Genomic DNA, 14,049 nt, shown 5'->3' on the forward strand with positions numbered 1-14,049 from the left:
AAAAAGAACTAGAGATTGAGGTCCTAGATTAAAAGACTTAAAGAGATACCAACTAAATGCAAAATATAGACGCTATATGGATCCCAATTCAAACAAACTGCAAAAAGAAAAATGAATTTTAACAACAGAAACAACTAGAAATTTGAACACTGATGGAATATTTGTATAGTAAGTTTTATAGGTATAATGACAGTTGTATTATTTAAAAGTCTTTATCATTTAGAGATAAATATTAAAATACTTATGTTAGAAATTATACAGTATCTAGGATTTCCTTCAAAATACCCAAAGAGGGGAAGCAGGAAAACGCAGATACAGACTGATCATGAGTTAAGAAAGGGGTAAGCACAGAGAAGGGCATATACGACTTCTCTGTATTCTTCTGTTTCTTTCTTTAAATGTTTAATACTTTTCTGTAATAACAGGATTCAAAAAATGGGACAGAAAACAAGGAAAATCTAGGAAAATGATTTTGATAATGCTAGAAACAAAAATGATCAAAAGAAGGGTTGGAATATAGTTGATACGATTTCCTAGAAAATGTAAAGTGGGAGGGAGAAAAATAAAAATTCATGAATGATCCAGGAGGTCCAACGTATCCAAAGAGCTGTACTTACAAAATGGGAAGAAATGATAAAATGCTTTCCCAAAACTGAAGAAATGAGTTTCTAGATTCAAAGAGACCACACCATGTCTGGCATGATTAATTAAAAAAACCCAAACTAAAGAAATACCACTATACAAATTTCAGAACACCAGAGACAAAGAATAGACTAATCCTAAAGACTTCCGAAGACAAAAAGCAGTTTACATACAAAGGACTGGGAATCAGAATGGTAATAAACTTCATAATTGCAACACAGGATACTGGAAGACAATAGAAACAATGCCTTCAGTATCTGAGGAAAAATTCTTTCTGACGTAGAAGTTTATGTCCAGCCAAATTATAAATTAAGTGAGGGGGTAGAACAAAGGTACTTTTAGACATGCAAGGTCACAAAAAATTTACCATCCATTCATTTTTTCTGAGTCACCTACTAGAAGACATGTTCCACCAAAACTGAGAAAAAGGTTAAGAATTTAGGAAAGGAGATATTTAATATAGCAAAGATGTGAGGGAAATGTGACTCCAGTACACTATTTAGCTTAGCTCAGAATAATTTTTATGAAGCTGTAATAATGAAAACATTACTGTGAGGACATGAAAAGGGAAATTGTGTGTGGGTGGTAGTATAAGAGAACTAAAGACTTAATCCCCCACCTTAGGAAGTCAATAGATTATGTCTCCAAATGAAAATAATCAAAGAATTGCAAGGTAAGAGTACTGAATGTGGAGGTAAATGGCATAAGCAGCAGCTAAAGAAACAAAAAAGCCATTGTCTCTGGGGGTCAAGAGTTGGGATAGAGAGGAGGGTGGGGTAAAGCATTGATATTTTATATGACTCCATACACATATTACTTTGATAAAAATAAAAATTAAATTTAAGAACACATTAGGTATTATCCAGCAGCCTACAATCTAATGTCAAATATTTTCACTTTTCTGTGTTCTCTTCCATAGCTTATATCTATATAATTTTACATATTTGTGGTAGCCAAATTCATTATAATTGTTCACTTACATGTTTCATTAAGTTCATTTTTTGTGATTTTATTTGAAATATTTCATTAAATAATATTCTATGAAATAGCATACCATACCATAATTTTCTAAACATTCCTCTATTTTTTTATATTTATATGATTTCTAAAAATTTTTGATTTTGTAAATAATGTTGCAATGGTAATTTTCAAGTGCATGAACTTCTTTGGGATTTCCACAATTTAATTTAGTAGCAATAATGGCTCTTTGTACCTATTGCAAAACAGCTTTCTAATTTATTTTGCCATCATATGAAATGAAAACTCAGTATTTGATATGCATTTCTTTATTAGCAAAATGGAACATTTTCCCAAAGATTATTTATTTTATCCCCTTGCATAAAATTTTTTCTGAAATCCTCTGGGTGGTGGTTATAATGCTATTTCTCAGAACTCCTTAATCATTTCTTTCACATTTATTTGTTGGAATTCTATAGGGAAGAGCTTTCCCTTGGTCCTCATTAATTAATTAATGGAATTAACTCATGGGTTTTTATCTTATTCGGTGGGTTATAATCTATCACTACCATTAATTACTGCAGTGTTCAAAATGTCCTAGATTTGGCGAGTAGGAGCCCTTTGACCAATTCCTTATATTAGTATTTTGTAATACTTGGGGCTAATAATTTCCTGACTTCCTATTTACACTATTTTTTATTGTATAAAAGGCTATGATTTTTGTATTTTCCATTTGTTAGTAATTTGTAATTTGCTCAGTATCTCTTCACAATTTTCCCTTATGTGTTGAGTTGTAAAATTCAGTTAGATTGTTGTTTATTATGGTATAGGGTTTAAGAGAGGACTCTAACTTTTTCCAGGTTACTCAGGAGTATTTCAAACAAAATTTATGAAATCATTATTTAATCTCTCATTGTTCTGTATACCTTTGTCATACAGCACAGCAAGTACTCACATTTTTGTTAAAAATATCTTACAGTTTAATATATTCTTTTGTACTGTTTTGTTCCACTGATTTGTATGCCTGAATTATTCCCCCCATTAACACACTGAATTATTACTGACTTAAATAAGCCTGAAGCCCGGTAGAGCTTCTTCCTTTCTCATTTTTCTTCTTTTTTAGAATACGCTTTGAGGTATATGTTTTTCAAATGAAATTTTGAATATTTCAAGGAAAGTGCAAGTGGAATCTTGAGGATACAGAGCTAATTGGATGGCTAAGAAATACTGAGATTCTTAACAACAGTAGCTTTCTATGAGAGGGATTGGTCATTTATATCCTTTCCTGGTATCTTTAGGTTTCTCAGAATTTCAAAGTTCCCTTTACATACATTATCATAACACAAATCCTGTTAAATACCTGAAAACTACTTTTGTTGTTTTTGTGAATCAACTCTCTAAGTTTCATAAAAAGAAAATTATAAAAGCAATGATATAAAACAGGGTTCTGAGGATATAAATTTAATTCCCTGGTCCTCGTAAGAATCAAGTATCTAGTAGTAGAGACTAGAGAGGAGAGAAAATCCATTCAGGACGGGAGTAAAAGAACAGAAGTAAAGGAGAGTGTTTTTAGAGGCAGGTGAAATTTCTTGAAATGATGGTAATATCCAGGATGTGTGACCAATTGGGAAGAATAACATCAGAAAAATAAATGATCATCACAAATATTTCCAGAACATTTTAAAAGTTTAGAAATTACAGGTAAACTGAAGTGGAAAAAATGACGTTAGGAATCATTACATAAAAACAACCAGAGGTTTTGTAGTAAAATAACTGATATTACTAAATAAAAGGAAGCTTTAAGTATTTTAAAAATCTATGTACAATTTCTTCTAAATGGCTGTTTACCTATAAGAGCCAAATCCTACATTAGATTTTTCAAAATCAGAGGCTTAGAATAAAAGCTTACTTGCAGACCAGATATTAATATGATAAAGTCCTTAGAATAAAAGCTATTTTGCATCCAATAAATCACTAAGTTTTCAAAACCTAAAAATTATATTAATACTTACATAAGCCTGAGATGAATTTATAATACCTCTTCTTTTACAATATGGCAACTCCTTGTGTCACTAATCATATGATTCCTAGCCCAGTAGGAAAAAGTCACTAAAATAAAGTCTAAATTTATAGAGGGTAACAGGAATAGATTCAGAATATAAGTAACTGGCCTAGGAGTTACATGAGATCTATTGAGACCTTTCAGTTTGTTTATACTACACGAACATTACAAATAGTAACAGCACTTACCTTTCAGTGTGGCCTTCTTCAATACTTTCATGGCATAAAGCTGTCTAGCATCAGAGCCTGAGATTTTTTTGACTAAGAAAACCTGTATTTAAATAAGAGAAAATAAGTCACTATACCATTGTTAAAACAACACCCCTACTCTACAACAGTTTATTATTAAAGAGTCTGATACATTGTACATCAACTATTTTCCTTAAAAATGTAGTAATTATAAATGTGAGTAGTAAACAATGGTTATAACTTGGGGTGTCAATACTTATAAGTGAATATATTTTTTTCTTTCTTTTTGTTGTTTGCCAATTCCAGAAAAAAAAAAGCATGTCACATAAGACAGAAAAAAAATCTTTAAACAATATAGCAATTAGATAAAAGTCGAACATGTTGAAAGTTTAAGGCAGGTAGGGGCTGCTCTGGTTTTCATAAAACAAAAATTTTTCTGATTCCATAAAAGCTGTTATACAGAACTTCCCTTTAAACACACTTTTCTGTTGATACAATTATTCATTGATGATTGGTCTTTTCTATATAAGAAAATTACACATAAATTTCTTTCTGTTGAGCAGAGCAGTTTAAAACACTTACTCTAAAGAAGCTTATTTACAAAAATTTAATGTGACTTAAGTCAGAATTCCACCTCCCCACCTTTTAAAAATCAAATTATCGTAGTGATTCTATAGTATCTTACTACACTGATGGACAGTGACTGTAATGGGGTATGTGGTGGGGACTTCACGAGGGGAGTCTAGTAACCATAATGTTGCTCATGTAATTGTATATTAATGATACCAAAAGAAATAAAAAATAAAAAAATGTTAAAATTAACTTAAAAAATCAAATTACCACATATATCTAAATATGAAGAATAGTTTTCACATGTTATTGAGCAGCTTGATTTTCCAAATTATTTTTAGCTACTTTCAAAGTATAAAGTGGAATTTACACAAAATAAACCCTGCTCTAAATAATTGTCATCCTGTAACATTGCTAATACAAAACTATCAACAAATCCCTTCTACTCATTTTGACCATTAGTTTCATGATCTTTTCCATTAAACCTTTAAACCTTTACTAAATGGACCTGAACTTGAACTCTTTTTTGTCCTACCCATTCTCCTCGCAGTGTTATTGAGCTGCCATGGGTAGGAAGAAGAGATGTTATTACCTTCAAGAATTACATTCAAAACTTTAGGGTCAGCTCTTAATTATCTGCATTAGCATGGCAGGCTATTAGCACAAAATAAAAAAATGATTCATTCAACGGATTCCAGGGGCAAGGCAGAGTTTCTCACTTTGAGACATTGTGCCAAAGGCAATGGACAATGACCTCAAGTTAAGTGAAGAGCACCACAACTTGCACAGACACCCCGATGTAGGGTGTGTTCCTCTCCCCACATCACTGCCTCTCATTCCCCTTCACCATGCCCCACCCTTTAGTTCCTTTCAGCCAGTAAGCAGTGAGCCAACCTAGGGAGAGAAAAGCATTCTTAATCAGGGTGGTTTCTGAGGTAGAATAATGTTCAAATGTTAAAGGTAGAGATAATATTTTTTAACAGAAATAAATTGTAATTAGGTGGAGATGATTAGGATTTATCTGATATTTATTCATTCTTAAGATTCCCTAGTCAAGCTTCTTTGTGCCATTCTACAAGAAAAATTCTTGTGGATTCCAAACTTTCTTCATCCTTCTTTAAAAGTATCTTCTTAACACTTCTCAGTTTGCAGAAGACCTTCACACGCATTTATAATACATCATCACGGTAATTTGGGGAGGCAGGCCTACTAAGCAATGCTTATTTATAGCTGCTCAAGCTAGGGCTTAAAGCAGTTCATTTGCCTAGTGTCATAGTGGAGGTACTGGGACAAGAACCAGGCTAGCTACCTAGTTCTGTCCTCCTGCTCAGGGCACTCTTAATCTCTCCCCTCTGGCCAGTCACCAGTCAAGTATAACAGCAGCAGCAGTCCCAAATGCCATGGGCTCTTCCCTCACCAGCGCATTTCTGACCTTTCAAACTCCCCCATGTGAAGCTATTCTAAGCTGACAGGTCATTCCTGTTTCCTTGGATTAGACTGGCTTTTTAGGATGACTAAGAAAGGAGACGCCCTATTTTTAATGTTTGCTATGTATAGTAAGGTATTTAAGTTACTTTTAAAGAAATAAAGGTAGATGTATGCTAACTCCCAGAAACTTATACTGAATTCCCTGAAAATCTAATGTAGAAAAATCCATCTACTTGCATGACAATACAATTTCACAGCAGATATTATGTACTTGGCCTTATATCATTCAATTCTCACTACTACTCTATGAAGTCAGGACTATTATTTTACTCATTAATTCTTCCTAGAATTATATGCTACGTACTGTGCTACCAGTTCAATGCTGAGACACTGTATGAGGTGTGGCCCCTGCACTCATGGAACATACAGTCTAGTGGAGGAGACTACAATAAACAATTATACAAATAAAAAACTGCCATTATGGTAGTACTGTAAAGATGAGGTATATAATGTTCTGAGAGGGCAAAATAGAGGAATATAACCTAGTAGGATGGCAGGGAAGACTTCTTTCAGATCACAAACATGAGAGGAGCTTAACCAGATGAGGAAGGGGTGGGAGTGGGGCAGAATGTTTAAGGCAGAGGAAGCACCATGTGCAAAGGATGGAGCCGGGTTCTTAAGGACTGAAAAAGAAGGCAAATGTAGCCAAAACACAGGCAGTAAAAACCATATAAAGTGATGCTGAGGTAGCTAGGGACTCCTCAGCCATCTGAAGAATTTGCCTTTACCCTAAAAGTAAAGAGAGCCTACTGAAGGGTTAAGGGGGTGGAGTATAAGATTAGCTAGTGTTGGATGTCATGTAAATAATGGCTGGAGGCAAGAATAAATTTGGGAAGCCCCAAATTGGAGCCTCCTTCAATAGACCAGGGAGAAATGAAATGGTGGTGGCACATTTACGGAATGGCAGCTGAGGAGAGGTTAGGCATCATTTGAGAAGTCTTTACTAAATCAGCAGAGGTTGCTGACAGATCAGACTGGTGGGGGTGTGGGAGAGGGAAAGGTGGGGACTAGAACGATATGTCAAGAATGCCTCCCATGTTTCTGGTTTGCTTAACTGGAAGCCATTCATAGATATAAAAATGAAAAAGGACAGGCTTGGGTTTAAGGGAAAATAATGAGTTTGGTCTTAGACGTGTTGAGTTTAAACTGCCTTTGAGACGTGTGAAGAGAAAAAAATATGCAGCTGTACATAGAGTTCAGAGCTTGGAGGCGTGATCTAGATTGCAGATATAGATCTGTTACTTCAGCTGTGTGTGGGTTATAATTAAGATAGTGGGCATAGAGAAAATAATTGGTAGGGGTTATAGAGTGAGGAGAAGGCAGTTTAGGATGGAACCTGAGGGAATTTCAATATTTAATGACTGGCTATTAGAAAAAAATGGGGCTCCAAGAGGTTAAGTAACTTGCTCAAGCACACATAGCAAGTAAGCAGGGTGAAAAAAATAAAATTCAAGTCTTGATGACCTAGAGCCCAAACTTGCAACGATTATGCTCTGCTGCCTACTTAATCTGTATTTGGATTTAAAACATCACTTTGGGCTTGAAAGAGGTTAACAGCTTTAACAAATTACCTATGCTAGCCAAGAATTGCTACATAGTCTCATTAAAATACAGAAGAGAGCTAAACTGGTGTTTTGAAGCTTGCAAAGCATGATTTTTCAAATGTTTCTCCCAGAAAGGTGGTTAAGGAAGCACTGCAATATAAAAGTTGAATGTAATCTTGGAATTTTCCTCTTGCTCAGAAATAGACCAGATAGATCAAGTAGTAGTAATTATAATGCAGTACTTCTCAAAATGGAGTACAGGAAGTACTCTTGAAGTGTGCAGCAGGGGGACAAGGAACATCTGAGGAAAAATGATAAAGATGTTGCATCTTCTGGAGCAATTTTGGTTAGTGGTTTCAGGAAATATTTTTGATATTAAGAACAAACACAGATACTGATGAATAGAATGCAACCTTTGTATTCATTTTAAAGCCATGCTGTAAGTCCCCCAATTTCATTCTTGCGTGGTAATCCCCCATCCCAGTTCCTTGGGAGTACCCATTTACTTTCTGCTGGTATTAGGGATACTCTTGAGCAAAGGTTGAGATGCCCTGTTATAATGTACTGCAAGATTACCTCCCAATTCTACATGAGGACTCAAAAAGAGGCTGGAGTATCAAGGGAATATTTTGTGATTTTTAATCATTTAATAAATGTAATTAGAGAGGTCATATGGTCTTGAAGATGAAGTGAATACTGCCAATTCATGAATATTTCCTATGTACTTCTGAATGACCTTATTCACTTTCCCACATTTACTGATAGTGAAAAATGTAAAAACAGAAAATACTGCTTGTAGGAAGATCAGTAGTATATCATAAAATATTTCTGTTCCCTGTCTGTATAAAATACACATGAATTCCAAAAAACAACTTTTTAAAAATCACATACTTGTGACTTACCTTTCCAAATGATCCCTGACCTAATACTTTTAGAAGCTCAAATTGGGAAGGATCTGCCTTTTCATGTCCTTCCTTTACATGATGTGTGATTGCAATTTCTTTGATACTGCCTTCTTCCTGTTAATGCACATGTAAGGGGAGAAAATAAAGTTAGAGCTACTTTCTCAGGCCATAACACTAAGAAATAAAAATTTAGCATATCTTAGTAGAATTAACATACAGGAACCACCTTTGTGACCCACTGAGTGAACAGAAAACACATGCCAAGCAAATATACTTTTAAGTTAAATGTCATACACAGGTGTAATACCAGCCTACTACATAGGCCAATTTAATCTCTATGTAACATTAGCATAGAGAATTTCCAAATCTTCATTCTTCCTATTGGAGATAACTAGAATAACAGTTTCACGGGGTGAGTGTATAAAGAAGTCTGAAAACAGACCAGAGTAATCTGCTGTGCTCTGATGTGGTTGTATAACACAGAACCAATGCTATACACAAAAAACCCTTTTTATTGTGGAAAAGGGTTGAAAAGTATTTCAGGGGTAAATGTGGAGATTTCTACCTCAGCAAAGCCACTTGAATTAGTATGCTAAAGTTTATTCTGTTGAAATATCTAGGTTACTTTCTATTTCTAGGACTTCTTGTGATCAGAGAGGAAAGAAAGGAATAACTGTAAAACACAAAATCAAGAGATTAACATTTGGATGAGAGAATTAGACACAGAAAAAAGTGACTACTCTGCATGATGGAACAGTAGATGTTATGAGGGTTAAGAGAAGGATTTTTAAAGACAGTGGATGCTTCACTGTCTTTGAGGGAAGGTGTCAGAAGAGAGAGAAAGGTTGAAATATATAAGCATACAGAATTTCAATTACTTATTCACCCCGAGATCAGCAGGTTAAGTACATCTTAATCAAGGCATGTACTATATGTTACAGCCAAATCAACCACCGTAAAACAAAACCCAATGAAACCAGAAACATAAACATGCCAGAGACTACCTTTCCTTTTTTTCAACCTATGTTATTTTTTTTCTGGTGCAAAGTACTATTAGTAGAATCTATGTTATAGAAACACAAATAATTCATTATTTTTATTACTATTGTGTTCCATAAAAATGTTTGAGCTCAATTAACATTTTCTGAGATACAGAAGATGGGCAATAGAGGGAATTAAAAAGGCTTCTCAAAAGGATATACCAGCGTATCCTAATGTGGTAGCTTTTGAAAATGAGTAGAACAGGAAAAAAAACTCCTGTAAGAGGACAAAAAGGGAATCCAGGCCCACTATTTTACTCTGTAAGACAGAAGCTATAGTTTCTACATTGTCCTACTACTTAGGAAGCTTAATTATTCTGCACTCTCTTGGAACTTTGGCAACAAAAAAACAATTCCCTAAAATTGTTTAGTCCTTTATTTTGTAGTTTCACATGCATTATCTCCTTTAATTCTCACAACAGTCCTGTGCAGTAAGCATTAGGGTAGAATCCCCCATTAGCTGACTCTGAGATTCTACCCCCTTCCTGGGAACCCCTTCTCTCCAAATGAGACCAACGTCCAGGGGCTTGAGCTTGACAGCTGTTTGTAGCTACGTTAGGAAAGGCAGGAAGCAAATTAGCAAATTCTTTAAAAAAAAAAAATTTCAAAGAACAATGTGTATGTGGGATTAAGTAAGATTTAATCTGGTAAATATTTATTAAGCACCTACCATGTATCAAGCTTGGGTTAGATGCTTTCTTATGTTTTATCTTATGTTTATGCTTCATGACAAATCTTTGACTGTATACCAATGTCAGAGAGGCTGATGATAACCAAAATGGAATATACTCAGAGCAAGTAAAAACATTTCAGAATTACTTACAGACTTCCCCATTCACCACTAGAAATTTGGCAGATATTTTAGAGGTGATAATAGTTTGAATAATCTACTGTCTGAAGTTTAAAGAGATTAAGTAAAGATCACAAGCCAGTAACTGGCAGACTTAGGGCTCACTCAATTCCAGGTCTCCTGACTTCTAAAAGAAGGCTCTTAGCATTATACCACACTGAGACTGTCAGAGGCTCTTGGTGGTTCCCTATCCAAGACAGGAACATACAGACTTATTCTCCTGGTCCTTGTAACTGGTGTGTATCTCTTGGGTCATTTAGCTAATTGATTAGAGAAGTAGTCTCTCAACTTTTGGTAGCACATCCTTATCAGCAAAAAAGAAAAAAATTAGCATATACTCAATATTTGTATATTTATTGGCTTATGAATTAAATACACTTTTTGTATTACTAAATTATATACATTATACATGGAAATGCAACTGTAAAGAAGTCAGTTCTCTTTTTTCTGTACCCTGAAAGTGCTGTCAACATCACACTCTGAAGACTAGTAGATTACAGACTTGAATTGATGAAGCCAAATTCATGGGTTAGATTCTAGCATGTAGCAGTTCAAGAGCCTAACTGGAATCTAACAGGCCACTTATGCCTTTAAATTACAAGGCTATGAAGAACTATACTCTGTAATATCCCCTATGTTTCACTACTTTTCTTTCTTGGGCAAGTGGGATATGTATGATTTTTAGGATGCAGTATTTTTTCATCTTGTATTTCATAGCAAATACCTACTATAATTGTCTGTCACAAAGATGCAACACAGGCAAGGAAGGATCACTGAATTACAAATGTTTTGCATTTTGTAGCAGACATAAAGAATCAAGCCTTACTCTCACAGTATGAGCTACGATCTGGCCATGGATCTTAAAATAAATAGCAGTTAGTATTCAAGAAATATTTCATTTTGCTGTGTACCCTACCTTCCCTTTCTTGTCAAACAAGTCACTAAAAAATGGAGTCTCCCTTAGACCTCTTCATTCAACAGACATATACTCAAACACATATCAAGCGTGGTACTGGGAGTAACTTTCAGTCTTTCTATTTCCAATAGCAACATCCAGGTACAATCCTTGGCTACCTACCTCTCCTTTAGAAAACAAACTTGTTGCATTACTCATAATGCCCTTTGCTGCCACTGTAACTCCAATTCATCTTCCTGACAAATTCATTTTCCGAAAGTAGACCCTCCAGTCGTATGACCAGAGTGCTCAAAAACTCCTCCAAGTTTTCCAAAATTAAATGCACTGCTTTACCTTGGCATTTGAGACCCTTTACAATATGGACTCAGCCTCCTTTTCCAGTATTGTCTCCCAACATTTCCTTATATGTAACCCTTTGTCAGCCTGGGTTATTTTCTGTTTCCTAAATTTTTTATTTTTAAAATCAAAGTAATACATGCTCATAGGTTACAAATCAAATAGTGAAAGAATAGCTTATGATGAAAATCAAGTCTCTTCTCGCCTCCATACCTAGGCTTTAAAAAAATCTGTTCTTTCTGCACTTATTTCAATAATTTCTTAGTTCATTAAGATAATGCCTACAGATTTAAAAACAAGAAAGATGAGGGACTCGCTTATGTTATGCTCCTTTCCATCATCTTCCTCCCCACTGTTTGATGATTATATCACTTTTACATAAGCCTCTTGTCTTTTCATTTGTTTTGGATAGAATCCTAACTCCTCACTTCATAAAATGAGGCTAATACTGCCCATACATTCTCTCTCTCAAACTTTCCCCACCTAAAGGTAAATGTATTTTTATATTTTTATTAAGAAAACCAACATTCTCTCCTGTAACTACAACCAAATCCTTCAAGCTCCCTCCACAGCCTGATTTTAAAAGGTGAAAGCCTATACAACAGCATCTACGTTTTCACAACAATATACTGTTCCAAACACAGGCTACAAAGTACATTAAATTTCCTCTTATATGGGTTCATAACATGACTTCCAGGAAAATCCAAGGGGACTTGAAAAAAAAAACATCAAATGCTTAAATTCATGATACATTTCATTTGAGTTTGATTTGGACCATGAATTTCTCGTACAGTTTTCTACTTTTCCTGTTTCTAATAGCCCTCCATTACTCTTGGGGGGGCAGAGAGGTTAATTTGACCATTGGACTTAATCTTTTCTTAGCCCTTAACCACAATTTCCATTCTTCTGAGAATGCTCTTTCACCATCCCATCAGGACTGGCTGTTCTGCAGGCCTTATTATGCAACTATTATATCACAATAGCTCTTCAGTGCTTTCCTGCTTGAATCCACTATTTTCAGTTTCCCATGTCTTTCTCTTTCTTAGATAAGTCCCTTGTAACTTCCTAAGAAAGGTGATGTGGAAGAAAACTTTCTGAACCTCATACATCTGAAAATATGTTTATTTTGCCTTCACATTTGTATAGCTTGGCTTGGTACCAAATTCTAGAAAAAAAAATCTTGCTGCAGAACATTGACGCCATTGGTTCATTGTCTTCTAGTAGCCAAGGCTGCTGATGAGATGGGAGAGGCTAGCCTGATGCACACTTTTTGGTAGGTGACCAGGTTTTTCTTCCCAGAAGCTTTAAGAATTTTCTGTCCTTGTACTTCTGAAATTCCACACTAGTGAGATGAATATGGGTCTTCTTTCCTTCAGAATGTTAGATGCTTGGTGAACCTTTATAATCTAAAGACTTGAATTATTTACCTCTGGGGAAATTCTAACATTTCTTTGATAATTTCCTTCCATCCATTTATCAGGGTTTCTCCTTTTGCAGTTCCTCTATTTGTTGGATATTGTATGTATAGAATTGAATCCTTTTTGTTACTTATCTTTTTTCTACAATTTTCTCCTTATTTTCCTACCCTTACACTGAATTTTTCATCCTGGCAAATATCATTTTAAAACAAATTTTCAAGTGCTCCTTTTTTTCAATGTTTCTGCTTTTTTTAAATAGCACCTTCCTCCACTCCCTACCCTTTTCCCCCAAAATGGATGCAATCATTCGAAACCTTTTTGACGATACAAACTAGAAAAAATCTTTTTCTAAATTGGGACTCAGAGTACCAAAAATGTTCTTGGGGGTGGATAGAAAAGATCAATGTTGATGACCCAACTTCCAAAAACTTGCTACTCTTTTAGCCTTAACACATTCTTCTGTTTCTTAGAAGTTTAAATTTTTACTAATCACATCAGCAAACTATTTTCTATATACTTTTATGTATATGCAAAGTCATAGCAGCATACTATGCAAAATATCATTGGTTAGAATCTTAATGCCCAGATTGTACCTAATGTCACCAATTTTCAATTATGTGACCATAAGTATTTCTGAAATGAATTTGAAGTTCAAGTAGGACATAATACTAATGCTTTGTCAATATTGGACAACAGGTAGGAAAGCAACAATGTAATGTGCTCTTCTAGCTCATATACCTGGAATCCAATGAGATGGATGCAAAGAGTAATATCAAATTTCTGAAGGCACTGATAATCCAAAGACAGACTAGCATTTGCATATGACATTTTATGTCACTAAATCACCTGTTACTGATATAAATATGTCACACGAAAACATAGAACTACAATTTGACAATCTGTAAAATTGTGTTTTTGCCTGTATGTACATGGTGAAGCAACCCTAATTTTATGGAAAAAGAATTTTGTCAATGAAATGGAACATAGATATAAGTTATATGCATTATAATTATTCTGTGAAGCGCACATATTTTTACATTCTCTGGTACAAATGTATTTTAAATGATACATGGATACCTGCCCACTCATTACCACAAAAAATTTATTTTGTGTATTTTAAAAAGTTATAAAAT

The 14,049-nt window shown here is 34.6% G+C and overlaps 1 protein-coding gene across 4 annotated transcripts in view; it reads right to left on the reverse strand.

Annotated features, from left to right (window-relative positions):
* RPS6KA3 (ribosomal protein S6 kinase A3) overlaps nucleotides 1–14,049 on the reverse strand; it is a 123,858-nt gene that overhangs the window by 59,953 nt on the left and 49,856 nt on the right. For all 4 annotated transcript variants that reach the window (XM_037020465.2, XM_073227929.1, XM_037020462.2 and 1 more), the window contains 2 exons: nucleotides 8,354–8,470; nucleotides 3,850–3,931 (listed from right to left, as the gene is read on the reverse strand). In XM_037020465.2, coding sequence (XP_036876360.1) covers nucleotides 3,850–3,931; nucleotides 8,354–8,470 — 199 coding nt within the window. The remainder of the gene's footprint in view (nucleotides 1–3,849; nucleotides 3,932–8,353; nucleotides 8,471–14,049) is intronic.

The sequence above is a fragment of the Manis javanica genome, chromosome X, assembly GCF_040802235.1.
Source record: "Manis javanica isolate MJ-LG chromosome X, MJ_LKY, whole genome shotgun sequence".
Lineage (NCBI taxonomy): Eukaryota > Metazoa > Chordata > Mammalia > Pholidota > Manidae > Manis > Manis javanica.